At 55.8% G+C, this 21,824-nt stretch overlaps 2 protein-coding genes across 3 annotated transcripts in view; one reads left to right on the top strand and one right to left on the bottom strand.

Annotated features, from left to right (window-relative positions):
- ACYP1 (acylphosphatase 1) overlaps nt 1-16,198 on the bottom strand; it is a 73,637-nt gene extending 57,439 nt beyond the window's left edge. The window contains exons 1-4 of one of the 2 annotated variants that reach the window (XM_069736284.1): nt 16,095-16,137; nt 6,164-9,026; nt 5,969-6,061; nt 5,840-5,904 (exon numbers count right to left, since the gene is read on the bottom strand). In XM_069736284.1, coding sequence (XP_069592385.1) covers nt 5,840-5,904; nt 5,969-6,061; nt 6,164-9,008 — 3,003 coding nt within the window. In that variant the 5' untranslated portion in view covers nt 9,009-9,026; nt 16,095-16,137. Of the gene's footprint in view, nt 1-5,839; nt 5,905-5,968; nt 6,062-6,163; nt 9,027-12,526; nt 13,053-13,149; nt 13,284-16,094 lie in introns of those variants that run through there. The other variant, XM_069736303.1, reaches the window with a different exon arrangement.
- A 1-nt stretch (nt 16,199) lies between these two features.
- On the top strand, nt 16,200-20,239 carry ZC2HC1C (zinc finger C2HC-type containing 1C). Its single transcript, XM_069736313.1, has 3 exons — nt 16,200-16,279; nt 18,422-19,661; nt 19,899-20,239. Exons 2-3 carry the CDS (start codon nt 18,423-18,425, stop codon nt 20,151-20,153), a joined length of 1,494 nt encoding a protein of 497 aa, XP_069592414.1. The 5' UTR covers nt 16,200-16,279; nt 18,422; the 3' UTR covers nt 20,154-20,239.
- Nucleotides 20,240-21,824: the final 1,585 nt, after the last annotated feature.

Raw genomic sequence — 21,824 nt, 5'->3', positions numbered from 1 at the left:
ACATATATCGTATACGATGTGCGCATAGTAACCAACGGCTTCTACATCGCACATACGTCATGAAATTATCGCTCCAGCGTCGTAGATTGCAAAGTGTGACAGCAGTCTACGACGCTGGAGCGATATTGTTACGACGCTGGAGCGTCACGGATCGTACCGTCGTAGCGATGAAAATTGCACTGTGTGACGGTACCCTAAGTTGAGATCCCAAGGCATAGATCTATCTTTCTGAATGGGTCTAGATCTACTGGATGCCTTAATGAACCTTGAGATCCAGTAATTATTGGCAATGTTACAGGAGAATAGAGCCCCTAGGGCCGAGACCTGTACCTTTAGAGTACTAGTGGATAGACCTAGTTCTAAGCCTTTTTGCAGGAATTCTAAAATTTGTTTTACAGGTATTCCTTCTTCTAAATTGAAATCAGAAGAGGCCAGAAACTTTCGCCAGGTTCTAGCGTAGATTGTTGTGGTTATCTGCTTCCTACTTTTCATAAGGGTTTCAATCAAACTCGGGGAGAACCCTTTGTTTTTCAGTAACGCCCTTTCAAAGTCCATGCCGTTAAATGAAGGTTCTTTACTTGCGGATGACTGATCGGCCCCTGGTAGAGCAAATCCGGAATCTCCGGAAGTACCCAGGGATCCTCCACTGACATGATCCTGAGCCAAGTGAACCAGGCCCTTCTGGGCCAGAATGGGGCAATCAATATAACCCTGGCTCGATCTTCCCTTATCTTCCTGACTACCAAGGGTAATAGGCCTAGTGGAGGAAATGCGTATGCCAGCTGAAAATCCCAATTGATCAGGAAAGCGTCTACGGCTAGAGGATTTTCCCTGGGATTTAGGGAACAGAATTTTGTTGTCTTCCGGTTGTCCCTGGTAGCAAATAGATCTACATCTGGATGTCCCCATTTGTGGACAATCTGATCGAACACGCAATTGTTTAGGGACCACTCCCCTTGTCTCAAGGTGTTGCGGCTTAGAAAGTCCGCTTTGACGTTTTCCTTTCCTCTTATGTGCAGTGCGGATAGGGATAAAAAGTGATTCTCTGCTGTCTGGAACAGACGATCCGCCACTCTCATCAGTGACTCGGAATGAGTTCCACCCTGATGATTTATGTACGCGACCGTCACCCGGTTGTCCGAAAGGATCTTGACATGATGACCCTGCAGATATGAGAGGAATTTTTTCACTGAAAGCTCTACTGCCATTAATTCTTTCTGGTTGGAGGAGGCTGATATTAGGGAAGGGGGCCATAGACCCTGAACCATCATGTCATCCATGTGTGCTCCCCAACCCGCAGGGCTAGCATCAGTAGTTACCACAAGTGTTACCTGAGACATCCAGGGAACCCCCGCCGATAAGTTTTCACTGACTAGCCACCACTTAAGAGATGAGAGTGCTTTTGGACCTAAAGTAACCTGACTCTGCAGGGACCCCTGTAAGATTTTGTCATTAACCAGCACCTCAGCTTGTAATGGTCTGGTGTGGAATTGGGCCCAACGGACAGCGGGAATGCAGGAAGTTAAGGAACCCAATAGAGACATAGCCTGTCTAAGGGTCATGGATGGTTTGTCAATTGCCTTAGACACCTGTTGCTGAATATGTAAAGATTTGTCGAGTGGAAGACAACATTGTTGTGTTTCTGAGTTTAATGATAATCCTAAGAATCTTTGTATTTTTTGAGGCTGTAAACGGGATTTCTCATAATTTATGATCCACCCCAGACGCTCCAGTCTGGATGTGGCTGATTCTAGCTGGGACAGGCAATGGTCTGCTGAGCTCCCTACTATAAGGAAGTCATCCAAGTAGGGAATGATCAGGATGTCGGACTCTCGCAAGTGCGCCATACCCTCAGCCACTAGCTTTGTGAACACTCTAGGAGCTGCTGATAAGCCAAAGGGGAGCGCTCTGAACTGGAAATGGTGAATGCTACCCTCCATTGACACCGCTACGCTCAGGAATTTCTGGAAATCTTCATGTATTGGAACATGATAGTATGCATCTTTAAGATCTACAACTACCATAAAACAGTGATTAAACAATATCTTTATTGCTGAAGTAACCGTTTCCATTTTGAAAGATTCATTAACCAGGAATTCATTAAGACGCTTTAGATTAATGATCGTTCTAAACGATCCATCTGGCTTTTTGATCAGAAAAAGAGGAGAATAAAATCCCCTTCCTTTTTCTGAATCTGGAATTTCCACCAATACATTCTTGGCGCATAAGTTCATGACTTCAGCCTCTAGGGCTGCTTGCTCCAGGGGGGAGGAACGATAAGGGGTTACTTTGAATTTATCCCGAGGCCAATGATTGAAGTCCAGCCTTAGACCTTTAGTAACAATGCCTCTGACCCATCTACTGTTCGTTATGTCAAGCCATGCTGAGGAGAATGCTGACAGTCTGCCCCCCACAGGGATTGCTAGTCATTGGTCTGGTTTTTTCTGATCCTTTGAGGAACGGCGAAACATATATCCCGTACCTCTACCGCGTCTGTCTTCCCATCTGAAACTCTCTCTAGTGGGAGAGGACCCGCGTTTCTTCCCACGACCAAATCTTCTTCGACTGAAGGGTCGGCGGTAGGATGCCGAGTACAGACTTGGGAACTTCTTTTTATCATCGCTTGCCTTTTCCAGTAACTCGTCCAGCATTGGACCGAAGAGATACTGTCCCTCGCACGGAATGGCGCAGAGCTTAGTTCTGGACTGGATGTCCCCTGACCAGCACTTTAACCATAGGGCCCTGCGAGCTGCGTTAGATAGACCTGCTGCTCTGGCCGCCATTCTGACAGAGTCCACAGAAGCATCCGATAGGAAGGCTGCAGCATTCTGAATTGTCGGAAGCGCTTTCAAAATAGAATCTCTGGATGCCCCATCCTTCAGCTGAGACTCTAATTGATCTAGCCAGACCATTAATGATCTGGCTGTGCATGTTGTGGCCACTGCTGGTCTGAGGGATCCAGCCGCCATCTCCCAGGTACCTTTAAGAAAGATATCCGCCTTTCTGTCTAGGGGATCTTTGAGGGACCCCATATCCTCAAAGGGTAATGAGGCTTTCTTTGACGCCTTTGCTACGGCCGCGTCCAACCTCGGAGCTTTATCCCATGTCTCCACCACCGGATCATCAAAGGGATACCTTCGTTTTAAAGCTGGCGGTAAGGCCCCCTTTTTTTCAGGTTTTTTCCATTCACGGAGTATCAATTCTTTGATCTTCTCATTTACCGGAAAAGACCTATGTTTCTTACGATCTAAACCACTAAACATTAACTCCTGTTTGGAGGGCTGTGATTTGGGTTCCTCTATACCCATCGTGCCCCTAACTGATTTGACTACCTTGTCAATCTTATCTAAGGGTAGACAAAATCGTCCAGACTCTTCATCTGATGAAGAGGAGAAAGGACTAGAGAGATAAATATTTTCTTCTCTTTCCTATTCTGATGAATTAGAGTCCACAGGGGTCCTATGCTTCGAGCCTTCCGCTTGGGATAGGGATCGTAATGACTCCCTTACTTCCAGCCGGATCATTTCTTTTAAATTTGCCGTACTCACGGACTCTTCTGCTACCTGGGGGAGGACAATATAGGTGATAACTACTATCTGACCTAAGGTCACTTCCACCCAACCACTCCTGTAGACCTCACCGTCTGTTGTATACAGGGGGCACATAACTTTTTAGTACAGGAGTCGGGTAAGGGGACTCCACAGAGGGCACACTCCTTATGCTTGGATTTTTCCGTACTTTTCTTCCCCTGGAAAGATAAAGTATAAGGGGCCGCGTCACAGAGTGAACTTTCACGTAGATCACTTACCCGTGCGCCCAAGTCAAATACCGGAATCCGAGGGGGTTCTTTCCTAGACGAAGCTCTGGATCCCTGTTCGGATGAGCTTTTCCGACTAGGTTGGTCGCCTCTATCCTTTTTGGGCTTCTGACGCATCTCGTCTGACAGCTGCTGCTGCTGCTGCTCACCACCACTCTCCATGACGGATTACGACCAAAAGCATGGTTCTGAAATTGTGACCTGCTTATATCCCCCTTGGATCCGGTCAACAGATAGGCCAGCGCTACCCTATTGGTTCCTGGACACAGTCAGGAGGGCAGAGGGCTGTATGATGAACCGGCGCTCAGATGCGATGGGCGCCGCCATCTTGGAACGCCCGCGCATGCGCAGACGCCCGGCGACCCGGAAGCGGCTACCAGACTCCGCCCCCCCACGTCACCGCACCCGGAAACGCTCCAGCACACGCTGAGAGCGGTGCAGGACGCCGGGGACGGATCGGCAGCGCTCCGGAGCTCGCCCACACATCGGAGCCCGGCACCCGCAGCCATGCCGCACCGCTGCACCACCAATGGGAATACTTACCTGCGCCGACGCTGATGGATGCAGGAAATCCTCCGGACTCCGCTCCCTGCTGCGAACACCACCGACGTGCAATCCAGCAAGGACCACCGTGGTGTCTCCAGGGATCTCCGCACCGGCCGAGGTAGGAGACCCCCCCGCTACCGTAATCGGCCGGCCGGCCTGGGCTCCTTCGTCTGTAGGCACCATTCCCCTCAAGAACAGGAAACCAACTGAGGCAAGGGAGAGGTACCGCCCTTTTGTATCTGTAGGTTTCCTGTTCCTAATGGGCGGATCCCCTCTCTCTGTCGTGCTGTCATGGGAGTCCGAGTAAAACTAAATCTCTGAGCAGTCATAAATACTCGGAGACCACCCGAGTGTGCTCAGGAAAACCAGAGCAACGAGTACACTCGCTCATCACTAGTATGCCGTCCTGTGTGGGGTCCAGTGTGCAGCACATACGTGTATGTGGTCTTGTATGGGGTCTGTTGTGTGGTACATAAGTGTATGGAGTCCTGTGGGGAGTCTGGTGTGCGGCACATACGTGAATGTGATCCTGTGTGAGGCACATAAGTGTATGCGGTCCTGTTTGAGGTCCGGTGGGCGGCACATACCGTACATGTATGTGGTCCTGTGTGGGGTCTGGTATCAGGCACATAAGTGTATGTGGTCCTATGTGAGGCACATATGTGTGTGCAGTCCTGTGTGACATATATACGTGTACACGGCCCTGTGTGGTGTCCGATGTGCGGTCCTGTGTGGGGACCAGTGTGAGATACATAAGTGTACACAGTCCTGTGAAGGGGCCAGTGTGAGGCATATACATGTGGTCCTATGTGGGGTCCAGTGTGAGGGACATACGTGTACACTGTCCTGTGTGGTGTCCGGTGTGAGGCACATAAGTGTACACGTTCCTGTGTGGGGTACAATGTGCGTCACATTCGTTACGATGACCTGTGTGGAGTCCGTTGTGCTGCACATATGTGTATGCGGGCCTGTGTGGGGTGCAGCGTGAGGCACATACGTGTATGGTGTCCTGTATGGAGTCTGGTGTGCAGGACATACATGTACAGCACCCTGTGTGCACTCCAGTGTGCTGCACATACGTGTACGGTGTACCGTGTGGGGTCCGGTGTACAGTACATGTGTATATGCCGTCTTGTGTGAAATCCGGTGTGCGGTACTTACGTGTACGGTGTCCTGTGTGGGGTCCAGAGTGCTGCACATACATGTACGATGTCCTGTGTGGGGTCCAGTGTGCAGCACATACGTGTATGTGGTCTTGTATGGGGTCTGGTGTGTGGTACATACGTGTACGGTGTCCTGTGTGGGGTCCAGGGTGCTGCACGTACATGTACGATGTCCTGTGTGGGGTTCAGTGTGCTGCACATACGTGTACGGTGTCCTGTCCTGGAGGAGCAGATTTCCATGTAGCACAGGTGAGTACATGTGTAGTCAGAATGCAGCACGGACACCATTGGAGGCCGGCAAAGTACTACTCACCGCTGGATGGCGCTCATACACCGGGTTGGTCCATTCTGTGTAGAGCGAGGACAAGGCGCCATCATCTGCAAGAGACAGCACCGTTATTACACTGTCTATCAGAGTGACACAGCGGTCGGCCATTACTACCTGTCTGTCCTGATGCGTCTCTCTCATGCCGGGGTCTGGGTAGGAAAGGTAAAAAGGTCTGACTCTTAAAGGGATGACTCTGATACTGGAAGCCTAGAGCAATGAGAGCGGAGATGATGGGCAGGAAATGCTGCAGTCACAAGCCCTCTAAAAAGATTCATTGGTGTCCTCCACACCCCATACTGGTATACGTACCGCCACTGCAGACCACATTCACCGCCATGTTGGAGAAGTCCTTGGTGCAGGCAGCTGGCGTGTCCCTGTTGGGGGCGCTATAACTGCTGAGCCCTGTTGCAGTGTTAATGAAGACACTTTTACCTAGAGACTCTTGGTAACAGTGCAGCCATTCATGAGACATGGGCCCATCTAGGGAATCGTCAGCCGATCGCGCTCTGTGCCTCCGTGTTGATTGCTGCTCGCAGGGCATTCGATTTGCATCGTTGTCAAAGCTGACCAAGTCATGGGGTGCACTTGGGGCAGGTTTACCTGTACCCCACCACCTCTCGCTCTGGTTTCTTAGCCGGCACAGTTTGGTGGTTAATGTTGGGGAACATTGTGGATGATGAGATTCTCTTTGTTTTATACCCACATAGTCTAGCGGTTCTGGCGGAGTGGTCCGCACTGCACAGGGGGGAATATCTGTGCCAGCACAACTGATAAGATGGATGGCTTCACTCTTCCCAGGGCTTTTGGTGGGTTGTTCCTGGTGATCCGTGTCCACCGGACACTTCTTTCCATAGCGTCTTTTGAACTTGTCTAAGGTCCCCCCCAGGCTGGAGGCCACACACAGCTGGATATTCGTGGGCTCTGAACCATGTCTGTGATTTTCATTCTTTGCCCTTTTGGTTGCTCGGTCTTTTTGTCTTGCATTTGGCAATGGATATGGTGCAGATATCGGTGTACAAACATCAAATTTACTGATGTCCTTCTGTAGAGGCTCAGATCCAGTTCCAGGACATCTAGGGTAAGTGGCAGTGTGGGGTACAGATGATGTGGTCTTCTCACTCATCGCATAAGATGAAGCAGTGGAGGCAGATTCAATACTGCTACATCTAGGGTTAGGGGGTACAGAACAGGTGGTCATCTCACTTGTGGCACAGAACAGCGTGGTGGAGGTAGATCCAGTCCCAGGACATCTAAGGTTAGGGTGATTTTGGGGTACAGATGAGGTGATGTTCTCACTCGTAGCACAGGACAGAGCAGTGGAGGCAGATCCAGTACTGTTACATCTAGGGTTACGGGGATTTTGTGGTACAAAGGTGGTGGTCTTCTCTCTTGTGACAAAGGACAGAGCTATGGAGGCAGATCCAGAACTGCTACATCTAGGATTAGGAGGGGTTTGGGGTACAGATGAGGTGGTCTCACTCATGGCAGAGGACAGAGCAGTGGAGGCAGATCCAGTACTGCTACATCTAGGGTTAGGGGGTTTTTGGGGTACAAATGAGGTGGTCTTCTCACTCGTGACACAGGACAGAGCGGTGGAGGCAGATCCAGTACTGCTACATCTAGGGCTAGGGGGGTGTGAGGGTAAAAATGAGGTGGTCTTCTCACTCGTGACACAGGACAGAGCTGTGGAGGCAGATCCAGTACGGCTACATCTAGGGTTAGGGGAGGTTTGGGGTACAGATGAGGTGGTCTCACTCATGGAACAGGACAGAGCAGCGGTGAACACTGTCTCCTTGTGTAATGTGCTGATATGAAGAGGAGACAGGGGGCTTCTATCATTGTTCCCTGTGACCTCATGGTGGTCACACACTTTCCTGCCCTCGCGTGAATACATGAGTGTCTCGGAGACTTTCCTGGAGATTTGGTGGTCCTCCTGAGCCCCCTCTTCTGTGACATCACTGCTCCTGATTACACATTTGGATCTCACATGAGCTGAATCTGAGTGGTGCGAATTCCAGGGGTCCGGAGGTGGGACGAACCACTCAGCCTCCCCACAGGAGGAATCAGACCTATGATTTTGGCTAGATGCAGCCAAGGATTCTTTTGAGGGCTCTAGAAGCAGGTTCTCCCTCTTCAGAAAAATCTTGAGCCCCTGTTCTGTGCAGCTCATTACTGCATCCCAGTCCTGGAACTGGATCAATGTCTTATCCGGCTGAAAGGAGATGTCATAGCTGGACACCGGACACAGGATATTAACTATGAAGATGCCGTAGAGATCAGTTGTAGAGCGCGGGCGGCTGCTCGCTCTGCAGATGGAGCTCTCCTTCCTGATGATGGAGTCCATGAGTTTATGTAGGCCTGTTTTCAGGACCAGTCGCTGGTTGACGTACAGGAACTGCATGGTCCTGTTGTAGTGCCCCTCACGGCTGATGAATCCCTGCATTGTGAATGTGCCATCTGTGTGGTGCACCTCCCTCAGGCCCCGGCTTCTGGACAAGCCATAGATCTGGCAGAATCGAGAACACAGGTCCTTTGTTTTTGGTAACTGGAGCACCACGGAATGAAAGGCGTCATTTCTTAAGGAGAAGGAGACGCACTGCCTCAGCAGAGAGACGGACTCCACCCTGTGACGGATCCGCTCCAGCTCCAGGGCAGGGTCCAGACACCTCCTGCGGACGGGCAGACTGGAGAACAGGCTGTAGATGGTGACTGTGGTCCCAGCACTGGGTCGGGGGCTGTCTACCTCCACGACCTCCAGTGGCTTCCCATTCTGGAAAAGTCTGCTGAACGTCTGCTGTGAGTCTCTGTGCTTGGAGCAGATTTCCACCACGCTGGACGTGTCCACCATACTCGCTATAGCTTCTCCCCGAAAACCATAAAACCGCAGCTCCTCCAGGTCCTCAACAGAGTGACATTTACTTGTAAAGTACCTCCTCCCTACGCGCTCCATGTCTTCACGGCACAGTCCGCACCCATTGTCCACAACCTGCACCTTGAAGGTTTCCAGGTCCACACGCACAGCAATGCACGAGGCCCCCGCATCCACGCTGTTCAGAACCAGCTCTTCTACACACTGCGCCACCGATGTCACAGCCACCGCCGAGCGCAGCCGGCACCTCACGTCTTCTCCCAAAGCTCGGAGCATGGAGACCATCAGGTGACGGCCTCACCGCTGTAGAACAAGGACGAAGAGTTACTATAAAACATAGCTTCTTATACATCCCTGAATACATGTGTGGGAGGCTGTCTGCTTCGCTCCCTGGTGGTGACAACAATAACTACAAATAGATAATAGACGTTTTCTCCTGTATACTCTGACACGTATAAGTGGGGCTCGTACGGGACCCCCCTATACTGTGACACGTAGACGTGGGGCTCGTACAGCACCCCCCTATACTGTACCACAAGACGTGGGGCTCGTACAGGACCCCCTATACTGTGAAAAGTAGACAGGAGCTTGTACAGGACCCTCCTATACTGTGACACGCAGATGTGGAGCTCATGCAGGACCCCCCTATACTGTGAAACGTAGACGTGGAGCTCGTACAGGACCCCTGTATGTGAAACAAACCTGGGGCTCATACAAGACCCCCCTATACTGTGACACGTAGAAGTCGAACTCGTACAGGACATCCCGATATTGTGACACAGATGTAGGACTAGTGCAGGACCCCCCTACACTGTGACACGTAGACGTGGGGTTCATACAGGACCCCCCCTATACTGTGACACATAGAAGTGGAACTCGTACAGGACATCCTTATACTGTGACACAGACGTGGGACTCGTACAGGACCCCTCTATACTGTGACAAACGTGGGGCTCGTACAGGACCCCGCATACTGTGACAAGTAGAAATAGGTCTCGTACAGGACCCCCTGTATACTGTGACACGTAGACGTGGGCTCGTACAGGACCCCTCTATACTGTGACACGCAGACTTGGAGCTTGCACAGGACCCCTCAATACTGTGAAACGTAGACGTGTGGCTCGTACAGGACCCCCCATACTGTGTCAAGTAGACGAGAGGCTTGTACAGGACCCCCTTTATACTGAGACACGTAGACATGGGGCTCGTACAAGAACCCCCCTCTATACTGAGACACAGACGTGGGGCTTGTACAGGAACCCCCCTCTATACAGTGACAAGCAGAAATGGGGCTCGTACAGGACCCCCTCTATACTGTGACACGTAGACCTGGGGCTCGTACAGGACCCCCTGTATACTGTGACACAACGACATGGGGCTCGTACAGGACCCCCTATATACTGTGGCAAGTAGACGTGGGGCTCGTACAGGACCCCCCATGTGACACAGATCTGTTGCTCGTACAGGACCCCCCTATACTGTGACACGCAGACGTGGTACTCGTACAGGACCCCCTCTATACTATGACACGTAGACGTGGGGCTCGTACAGGACACCCCTAGTACTGTGACATGCAAACAAGGGGCTCGTACAGGACCCCCTCGATACTGTGACACGCCGACATGGGACTCGTACAGGAGCCTCCCATACTGTGACACGTAGACGTGGGGCTCGTATAGGACCCCCTATACTGTGACATGCAGACAAAGGCCTCGTACAGGACCCCCCTATACTGTGACACGTAGACATGGGGCTCGTATAGGACCCCCTATACTGTGACATGCAGACAAAGGGCTCGTACAGGACCCCCTCTACACTGTGACACGTAGGCGTGGGGTTCGTACAGGACCCCCTCTACACTGTGACACGTAGGCGTGGGGTTCGTACAGGACCCCCTCTACACTGTGACACGTAGGCGTGGGGTTCGTACAGGACCCCCTCTACACTGTGACACGTAGGCGTGGGGCTCGTACAGGATACCCTTGTACTGTGAAATGCAAATGTCGGGCTCCTACAGCACACCCCTATACTGTTACATGCAGACGTGGGGCTCGTACATGACCCCCCTATACTGTGACACGTAGACATAGGTCTCGTACAGGACCCCCTGTATACTGTGACACGTAGACATAGGTCTCATACAGGACCCCCTGTATACTGTGACACGTAGACGTGGGGCTCGTACAGGACCCCCCCATATGTGACACAAATTGGGGATCATATAGAACCCCCCTATACTGTGACACGTAGATGTGGGGCTCCTACAGGACCCTCCTATACTGTGACACGTAGATGTGGGGCTCGTACAGGACCCCCCATATGTGACACAGACGTGTTGCTTGTACAGGACCCCCCTATACTGTGACATGCAGAAATGGGGCTCGTACAGGACCCCCTCTATACTATGACACGTAGACGTGGGGCTCGTACAGGACCCCCCTATACTGTGACATGCAAACAAGGGGCTCGTACAAGGATCGTCTATACTGTGAAAAGTAGACGTGGGACTGGTACAGGAGCCTCCCATACTGTGATACATAGACGTGGGGCTCATATAGGACCCTATACTGTGACATGCAGACAAAGGGCTCATACAGGACCCCCTCTACACTGTGACACGTGGGGCTCGTACATGACCCCCCTATACTGTGACACGTAGACATAGGTCTCGTACAGGACCCCCTATACTGTGACACGTAGACGTGGGGCTCGTACAGGACCCCCTATACTGTGACACGTAGACGTGGGGCTCGTACAGGACCCCCCTATACAGTGACATGCAAACAAGTGGCTCGTACAGGACCCCCTCGATACTGTGACACGGCGACATGGGACTCGTGCAGGACCACCATCAATACTGTGAAAAGACGACGTGGGACTCGTACAGGACCCCCTCTATACTGTGACAAGTAGATGTGGAGCTCATACAGGACCCTCCTATACTGTGACACGTAGACGTGGGGCTCGTATACGACCCCCTAAACTGTGACAAATAGATGTGGGGCTCATACAGGACACCCTTATACTGTGAAATGCAGATGTGGGGCTCCTACAGGATCCCCCTATACTGTGACATGCAGACTTAGGGCTCATACAGGACCCCCCTATACTGTAACATGCAGATGAGGGGCTTGTACAGGACCCCCCCTATACTGTGACATGCAGACGAGGGGCTCATTCAGGACCCCCCTATACTGTGACATGCAGACGAGGGGCTCGTACAGGACCCCCCTATACTGTTACATGCAGACAAGGGGCTCGTGCAGGACCCCCTCCATACTGTGACACAGACGTGGGGCTCGCACAGGATCCCCTCCATACTGTGACACATAGACGTGGGTCTCGCACAGGATCCCCTTTATACTGAGACACGTAGATGTGATGTTTGTACAGGACTCCCTCTATACTGAGACACGTAGACGTGGGGCTCGTACAGGACCCTCCCATACTGTGACACATAGACGTGGGACTCGTACAGGACCCCCCTATACTGTGACACGTAGACGAGAGGCTCGTACAGGACCCCCCTCTATACTGAGACACGTAGACGTGGGGCTCGTACAGGACCCCCCTATACTGTGACATGCAGACGAGGGGCTCGTACAGGACCCCCCTCTATACTGAGACACGTAGACGTGGGGCTCGTACAGGACCCCTTCTATACTGTGACATGCAGACGAGGGGCTCGTATAGGACCCCCTAAACTATGACACACAGATTGTCATACGCAGGCCTGTATTACGGACAGATGTGAATGTCTTCTGTATTAGACACTGTGAGGTGTAAAGAGACCACCAGTAGTTGACCAGTAGAAGACAAACACTTTAATAATGGAGTGGGTAGAGGTGGCAGACACTGTGCACTGGTAGGACATCACATAAATAGTGGGGTGCTCACTATGTATTGGGGACAGTCTGAGGGGCACAAAGCTGAGGCTGCGAGTCTGTGCACACAAGGTTTGTCTTTGTGGCCCCATTTGGTAGCTGGCTGGAGGTCCCATAGGCTGTGGGGCTGAGCATATGAGGGCACATGGAGAGGCACGGCCTAGTCTCTGCTGTAAGAGCCGTCCTATGGGTCATGTCACTGCGAGAGCTGTGACGCCCGTAGATACTGTCACTTGTGGATCTGGAAGCTGGCATGATCCAGCTGCTGGATCTTCTTCTCATTGTGGAATTGGGCCGCTGTGATTCTGGACTTTGGGCTCCCTGTTTTCTGCAGCCATTGCTGCATTTCCCGCATTTTGGCCACAGGACCTTGTAAGTGACCTCTGACCGTTCCATGTTCTGTGTTCTGCACCCATCCGACCAGACCCAGACGAGTCCCCTCTGCCTGCAACAGGGGAACACAAACACCACGTCACACAAGGGCCCCCAAACAGGAGGGTGGTCATCACTGCTGGTGCACCATGTGCCGGACCCTCGGTTACCTGTGTGTGCTTGCGAAAGAAAACACCTTGAACCTTCCCAAACACCTCATAGTCCAGACAGATTAAGGTGTCGCCCTCCATTATGATCCTGGGTGTGGAGCAGATGGGCACAGTCCGCAAACACACAGTGGTACCTGAAAATGATAGAAAACACAAGGGACTGATGGAGGGGGCCACACGGCTGTGCTGCTGCCAGTCCCGGGTGCGCATACACAGCACACAAGGTATGTAGACGTTAGAAACCTATGGAAAATTAAGTACACCCATACTGCTTCCATTAAAAGGGCAAATAGTGGCCAGGTCCTGCTACTGAAACGCCCTCTGTAAGGGCTCACACCCCCGTATACATTGGACCGTCTCGGATCTCACTCCTTATTCAGTGGGGCACTGCTTAAGACCAACTTTTTTTTGCCTGTGTGACTTCGGCCCATGTGCAGACGTTCTGGCAGTTTGCTGGTCTGAAGCATTCAGGCGTGTGATAACCCAATACCAAAGAGGAAAGACATCAGCAAGGATTCCAGAAAAACAATTGTTGCTGCCAATCAATCTCAGGAGGGTTATAATATAATAATCCAGACAGACAATCTGGAGTCCATCATTATACAGAGCTTTTTCATTGTACAGGGAGGGAAGTGAGGGGGGGCTGACCTCCTGGTACAGGGAGGGAGGGAGGGGGGGGGGGCTGGCCTCCTGGTACAGGGAGGGAGGGAGGGGGGGGGGGGGGGGGGCTGGCCTCCTGGTACAGGGAGGGAGGGAGGGGGGGGGGCTGGCCTCCTGGTACAGGGAGGGAGGGAGGGAGGGGGGGGGGCTGGCCTCCTGGTACAGGGAGGGAGGGAGGGGGGGGCTGGCCTCCTGGTACAGGGAGGGAAGGGGGGGGGCTGGCCTCCTGGTACAGGGAGGGAGGGAGGGGGGGGGGGGGGGGCTGGCCTCCTGGTACAGGGAGGGAGGGAGGGAGGGAGGGGGGGGCTGGCCTCCTGGTACAGGGAGGGAAGGGGGGGGGGGCTGGCCTCCTGGTACAGGGAGGGAAGGGGGGGGGCTGGCCTCCTGGTACAGGGAGGGAAGGGGGGGGGGCTGGCCTCCTGGTACAGGGAGGGAGGGAGGGGGGGGGGCTGGCCTCCTGGTACAGGGAGGGAGGGAGGGGGGGGCTGGCCTCCTGGTACAGGGAGGGAAGGGGGGGGGGCTGGCCTCCTGGTACAGGGAGGTAGGGAGGGGGGGGGGGGGCTGGCCTCCTGGTACAGGGAGGGAGGGAGGGGGGGGCTGGCCTCCTGGTACAGGGAGGGAAGGGGGGGGGGCTGGCCTCCTGGTACAGGGAGGGAAGGGGGGGGGGCTGGCCTCCTGGTACAGGGAGGGAAGGGGGGGGGGGGCTGGCCTCCTGGTACAGGGAGGGAAGGGGGGGGGGCTGGCCTCCTGGTACAGGGAGGGAAGGGGGGGGGGGCTGGCCTCCTGGTACAGGGAGGGAAGGGGGGGGGGCTGGCCTCCTGGTACAGGGAGGGAGGGAGGGGGGGGGGGCAGGCTGGCCTCCTGGTACAGGGAGGGAGGGAGGGGGGGGGGGGCTGGCCTCCTGGTACACGGGGGGCTGGCCTCCTGGTACAGGGAGGGAAGGGGGGGGCTGGCCTCCTGGTACAGGGAGGGAAGGGGGGGGCTGGCCTCCTGGTACAGGGAGGGAAGGGGGGGGGGGCTGGCCTCCTGGTACAGGGAGGGAAGGGGGGGGGGGCTGGCCTCCTGGTACAGGGAGGGAAGGGGGGGGGCTGGCCTCCTGGTACAGGGAGGGAAGGGGGGGGCTGGCCTCCTGGTACAGGGAGGGAAGGGGGGGGGCTGGCCTTCTGGTACAGGGAGGGAAGGGGGGGGCCGGCCTCCTGGTACAGGGAGGGAAGGGGGGGGGGCCGGCCTCCTGGTACAGGGAGGGAAGGGGGGGGCTGGCCTCCTGGTACAGGGAGGGAGGGAGGGGGGGGGCTGGCCTCCTGGTACAGGGAGGGAAGGGGGGGGCTGGCCTCCTGGTACAGGGAGGGAAGGGGGGGGGCTGGCCTCCTGGTACAGGGAGGGAGGGGGGGCTGGCCTCCTGGTACAGGGAGGGAGGGGGGGGCTGGCCTCCTGGTACAGGGAGGGAGGGGGGGGCTGGCCTCCTGGTACAGGGAGGGAGGGGGGGGCTGGCCTCCTGGTACAGGGAGGGAGGGGGGGGGCTGGCCTCCTGGTACAGGGAGGGAGGGGGGGGCTGGCCTCCTGGTACAGGGAGGGAGGGGGGGCTGGCCTCCTGGTACAGGGAGGGAGGGGGGGCTGGCCTCCTGGTACAGGGAGGGAGGGGGGGCTGGCCTCCTGGTACAGGGAGGGAGGGGGGGCTGGCCTCCTGGTACAGGGAGGGAGGGGGGGCTGGCCTCCTGGTACAGGGAGGGAGGGGGGGCTGGCCTCCTGGTACAGGGAGGGAGGGGGGGCTGGCCTCCTGGTACAGGGAGGGAGGGGGGGCTGGCCTCCTGGTACAGGGAGGGAAGGGGGGGGCTGGCCTCCTGGTACAGGGAGGGAAGGGGGGGGGCTGGCCTCCTGGTACAGGGAGGGAAGGGGGGGGGGCTGGCCTCCTGGTACAGGGAGGGAAAGGGGGGGGCTGGCCTCCTGGTACAGGGAGGGAAGGGGGGGGGGCTGGCCTCCTGGTACAGGGAGGGAAGGGGGGGGGCTGGCCTCCTGGTACAGGGAGGGAAGGGGGGGCTGGCCTCCTGGTACAGGGAGGGAAGGGGGGGGGCTGGCCTCCTGGTACAGAGGGGGGGGGGGGGCTGGCCTCCTGGTACAGAGGGGGGGGGCTGGCCTCCTGGTACGGGGAGGGAAGGGGGGGCTGGCCTCCTCGCACGGGGGGGGGGTGTGAGGTTTCTGACCCTCTGGTAAAGGGGGGTGTACTTTATATGATATCGCAGTTTCTATCATGACTCCATACATATACGCGGTTCCCGGTCACGTACCTGCAGACCTCCGGCTATTCCTATGGCAACAGATCCGCTCGCCAGGCGCCTGATGATGACGCCATCAGCACCATCCCCCACCGTCACGTTACACACGTCGTTGCCTAGAAACGAGCACAACAGAACCGAGTTTCCCAGCAGTCAAGTTTGAGCGCAGCGTTTTTCAGTAGCCCCTAATGAGTGCGGTAAGGACCCCCAGATCTCCAGCATGTGTCTGGGGGCAGCTCGTGTAGTGTCGAATTGGGTCCTGGGTGGGGGGGCTGCCAATGTGGAGGCGGTGACAGCCTGTGTTCCGGGAGCAGGGTTCCGGGGGCGGCCCGTATAGTGTAGAACCGACTCGCGGGTTGGGGCAGCCTGTGTAATGTGGAGCCGGGTCCTGGGGGAGCAGCCTGTGTAATGTGGAGCCGGGTCCTGGGGGAGAGCAGCCTGTGTAATGTGGAGCCGGGTCCTGGGGGGGGGGGGGAGCAGCCTGTGTAATGTGGAGCCGGGTCCTGGGGGGGGGGAGCAGCCTGTGTAATGTGGAGCCGGGTCCTGGGGGGGGGGGAGCAGCCTGTGTAATGTGGAGCCGGGTCCTGGGGGGGAGCAGCCTGTGTAATGTGGAGCCGGGTCCTGGGGGGGGAGCAGCCTGTGTAATGTGGAGCCGGGTCCTGGGGGGGAGCAGCCTGTGTAATGTGGAGCCGGGTCCTGGGGGGAGAGCAGCCTGTGTAATGTGGAGCCGGGTCCTGGGGAGAGCAGCCTGTGTAATGTGGAGCCGGGTCCTGGGGGGGGGAGCAGCCTGTGTAATGTGGAGCCGGGTCCTGGGGGGGGGAGCAGCCTGTGTAATGTGGAGCCGGGTCCTGGGGGAGCAGCCTGTGTAATGTGGAGCCGGGTCCTGGGGGAGCAGCCTGTGTAATGTGGAGCCGGGTCCTGGGGGAGCAGCCTGTGTAATGTGGAGCCGGGTCCTGGGGGAGCAGCCTGTGTAATGTGGAGCCGGGTCCTGGGGGAGAGCAGCCTGTGTAATGTGGAGCCGGGTCCTGGGGGGGAGCAGCCTGTGTAATGTGGAAACGGGTCCTGGGGGGGGAGCAGCCTGTGTAATGTGGAGCCGGGTCCTGGGGGGAGAGCAGCCTGTGTAATGTGGAGCCGGGTCCTGGGGGGGGAGCAGCCTGTGTAATGTGGAGCCGGGTCCTGGGGGAGAGCAGCCTGTGTAATGTGGAGCCGGGTCCTGGGGGAGAGCAGCCTGTGTAATGTGGAGCCGGGTCCTGGGGGAGAGCAGCCTGTGTAATGTGGAGCCGGGTCCTGGGGGGAGAGCAGCCTGTGTAATGTGGAGCCGGGTCCTGGGGGGAGAGCAGCCTGTGTAATGTGGAGCCGGGTCCTGGGGGGAGAGCAGCCTGTGTAATGTGTAGCCGGGTATGGGGGGGGAGAGGCCTGTGTAATGTGGAGCCGGGTTTGGGGGGAGGGGACAGCCCGAGTAATGTGGAGCCGGGTCCTGGGGGGAGAGGCCTGTGTAATGTGGAGCCGGGTCCTGGGGGAGAGCAGCCTGTGTAATGTGGAGCCGGGTCCTGGGGGGGAGCAGCCTGTGTAATGTGGAGCCGGGTCCTGGGGGGGGAGCAGCCTGTGTAATGTGGAGCCGGGTCCTGGGGGGAGAGCAGCCTGTGTAATGTGGAGCCGGGTCCTGGGGGAGAGCAGCCTGTGTAATGTGGAGCCGGGTCCTGGGGGAGAGCAGCCTGTGTAATGTGGAGCCGGGTCCTGGGGGAGAGCAGCCTGTGTAATGTGGAGCCGGGTCCTGGGGGGAGAGCAGCCTGTGTAATGTGGAGCCGGGTCCTGGGGGGAGAGCAGCCTGTGTAATGTGGAGCCGGGTCCTGGGGGGAGAGCAGCCTGTGTAATGTGGAGCCGGGTCCTGGGGGGGGAGCAGCGTGTGTAATGTGGAGCCGGGTCCTGGGGGGGCAGCAGCCCGAATAATGTGGAGCCGGGTCCAGGGGGGGGAGCAGCCTGTGTAATGTGGAGCCGGGTCCTGGGGGGAGCAGCCTGTGTAATGTGTAGCCGGGTATGGGGGGGGAGAGGCCTGTGTAATGTGGAGCCGGGTTTGGGGGGAGGGGACAGCCCGAGTAATGTGGAGCCGGGTCCTGGGGGGAGAGGCCTGTGTAATGTGGAGCCGGGTCCTGGGGGGGGGAGAGGCCTTTGTAATATGGAGCTGGGTCCTTTTCGGGGGGGGGGGGGGAGCCGTGTAATTAGGGAGTTGAGTCCTGGGGGCGGCCCGCGTAGTGTGGAGCTGGAATCTGACCCTACCTCACTCACCAATGGATGGTTGCTCTACAGTAACTTTTCTGTCTTTTCCTTCTTCCTTCCAGGATGGCGAGACTAACGCTGGCTTCCTACACGTCTGCTGAGGGCCTGGGAGAATGTCAGCTGTCGCCCCTCCGTCCAAGACAAGGTCCCCTACTTCTTTCTAAACTGGAGCTGTTAAAGAATGAATACCAGGAGCGAGCGCTGCGGGAGAAAGAGCAGAAGATGCTAAAACTGCTGACGCATCAACAAGATCGCATCTCCCAGCGGATCACTGGCTCCAGAACTCAGCAGCCTCCTGAGGAGAAAGCCTGGGCTTCTAACTGGACCGTGACCAAAAGGACAGCAGGTGTAGACAGGGCACACCTGCTAAAGCCCGTATATCCCCATAGGCAACCCAAAGTTTACCGCTGTCCATCAGCCAGTGCTGCCAGCATCAAACCCTCACTGCCGCATGTCCGCTCTAAGTCAGGTCCAAGTCGCCCTGACCAGTGGCAAGAACTGGAGAAAACTGAGTTGAATCTGGAGGCAGAAATTCGCCGGAAAGAGGCGCTACTGCGAGAAAAGCTGCGCAGAACAGAAGAAGAACTGCGGCGCATCCAGAGGGAAAAGGAAGAATCAGAATGGAAGGAAAGGAAGGCTCAAGAGATCGAAGACACCAAGACGAGGTCTAGAAGAACTAAACTGCAGGAAGGAGATGGTGGAGGCTTGAAGAGGGCCACCAAAGACAGAACAGAGAAGGCCACAAAAAACAACCCCTTCTTTATAGATCAGTACAGCGGTGGCAGGGAGAGAGCCACAAAAGACAGTCATCCCTCCATAGACCTGTATAGTGGAAGCAGGGAGCGGGCCACAACGCACAGTGCCCACTCCATAAACCAGTACAGCTGGGGCAGGATGAATGCTGAGGAGGACAGTGGCCTTTCCTTAGTAGAGTCCCGTCAGCAGTATGGCGGGGGCAGAAACGCGAGCCATCCTGCTGTCACACAAGTTGAAGACACATTTCATCAGCTGAGACTGGAGGCTCCTGGAGTGCAGGACATAGGACGGCCATCATCTGGTCTCCTAGATGAGGAGATATTGCTTTATGGAAACGTCCCTCAGAACCCTGGCCAGCCGCTCGTCCAGTGTCAGCTGTGTGGCCGACGCTTCATGTCGCATCGTCTGCAGAAGCATGCTGCGGTATGCCAGAAGACACACACCTCCAGAAGGAAAGTGTTTGACTCCTCCAAGGCCCGAGCCAAAGGAACAGATCTAGAGCCGTATCTGCACAAAAAAGGAAATCGTACTTCCCCAGTGCCCCAGGTCAGCCCCCTCTGTCCTTATCTCTTACATCTTTGCGTCTCTCCTCCTTTTCACCTCCTGCATTTCATCTACTTGACTCCTTACTTTCTTGCACCTTCTTTCCTTGTCTACTTATGTCTTGCATCTTCCCTCTTCATCCTGCATTCTTTTTTTCTTGCACCTTCTCTCCTTGACATCTCGCTGGTCTCATATTTGCGTTTTCACCTCCTCCTATGTCCACGTTTCTCTTTTTCTCAGGTGAGGGTTAACTCCTGGCGTCAGAAGCACGAGTCTTTCCTGAGGACGATCCGTCAGGCACGGGTAGTGCAGGATGTTATTGCCAAAGGTGGAAGGATATCGGACCTTCCTCCTCCTCCTCCCGAGGAGAACCCCGATTATGTGTCGTGTCCTCACTGCAGCCGGCGCTTTGCTCCACGTGCAGCTGAACGACATATTCCCAAGTGTGAAACCATTAGAAGCAAGCCTCGACCTCCACCATCCCGCCGCCGCTGACAGGTACGAGGTGTGGTAGGCCACCTGGAGTAGGCTGTATAGTATCAGTTACTTTCTCAGGACTGTAGAGGGCATCACACAGCATCCGGCCGTACAGACGAAGCTCCTGACGTGTTGTGTCCAGCAACTGCGGTGCATCTACTGAGCAGTTTCTGAACATCTTAAGTCCTTCTAGCAGTATAGTTTTTTTTTTATAATGTACGAGATAACGTATGGTGTGCCGTTTGGAGATGAGGGATCGTCAGTCTGTACAGAACGTCAAAACGCTGTGTTAGAAGTGGGCAGCGTTCCCGCAGGAGACGTTGGGCAGTGCATGACGCCAAACCCAATGTGTCCATGTTAAGCATGACTGTAGCCGCTACTCCAGCAAGACCCCTGCCAAAGCCAATAAGGCCGCAGTCCCTCAGCTAGTTTTGTTTAAAAAAAAAAAAAACTGTCCGGTATCTGGTATTGTCTCAGTGTTGCAGCCAATCTGTTAGTTCAGTGGCTTGTGCCAACACAAATAGAGCCGTTGAGCTCACCGATTAGCTGCAGCACTGAGACAACACCAGACACCGGGAGCAGCTGAGGCGAGGTTTCCTTCTATATCTGCAGCCAAGGGACAGGGGTCTAAGGCTGGGGCTATACGAGCAGTATAGACTTTATTTATAGTCTGGGCAGCACCATAGCTGAATCCATTCAATACTTCGCCTACTGAACGGGCGAGAAGCTGGCAGCGGGTTTCAATGGTCAGACCCCATATCCTGTGAGAAGTGATAATTAGGGTGGTTGCAGCTGGGGACACTGGTGATTACTAGTCCTCCATGTTAGGTTGGGTATCTGTAGGTGTACCATGGTCCAGGGGATGTAGAGGTAAAGCCAAGGTTTAGTGTACCACACAAAATAACCCTGACCCATGCGGCCGATCATACCATCTGCAGGAGCCCGGCTGCGACCCTGACCCATACGGCAGATCATAGCATCTGCAGGAGCCCGGCTGCGACCCTGATCCATGCGGCTAATCATAGCATTTGCAGGAGCCCGGCTGCGACCCTGACCCATGCGGCCGATCATAGCATCTGCAGGATCCTGGCTGCGACTGACCCATGTGGCCGATCATACCATCTGCAGGAGCCCGACTGCGACCCTGACCCATGCGGCCGATCATAGCATCTGCAGGTGCCCGGCTGCGATCCTGACCCATGCAGCCGATCATAGCATCTGCAGGAGCCCGGCTGCGACCCTGACCCATGCGGTCGATCATAGCATCTGCAGGAGCCCGGCTGCGACCCTGACCCATGTGGTCGATCATAGCATCTGCAGGAGCCCGACTGCGACCCTGACCCATGCGGTCGATCATAGCATCTGCAGGAGCCCGGCTGCGACCCTGACCCATGTGGTCGATCATAGCATCTGCAGGAGCCCGACTGCGACCCTGACCCATGCGGCCGATCATAGCATCTGCAGGAGCCCGGCTGCGACCCTGACCCATGCGGCCGATCATAGCATCTGCAGGAGCCCGGCTGCGACCCTGACCCATGCGGCCGATCATAGCATCTGCAGGAGCCCGGCTGCGACCCTGACCCATGCGGCCGATCATAGCATCTGCAGGATCCTGGCTGCGACCCTGACCCATGCGGCCGATCATAGCATCTGCAGGAGCCCGGCTGCGACCCTGACCCATGCGGCCGA

The sequence above is a fragment of the Ranitomeya imitator genome, chromosome 1, assembly GCF_032444005.1.
Source record: "Ranitomeya imitator isolate aRanImi1 chromosome 1, aRanImi1.pri, whole genome shotgun sequence".
Classification (NCBI taxonomy): domain Eukaryota; kingdom Metazoa; phylum Chordata; class Amphibia; order Anura; family Dendrobatidae; genus Ranitomeya; species Ranitomeya imitator.
This window is presented reverse-complemented; position numbering and strand designations above follow the sequence as displayed.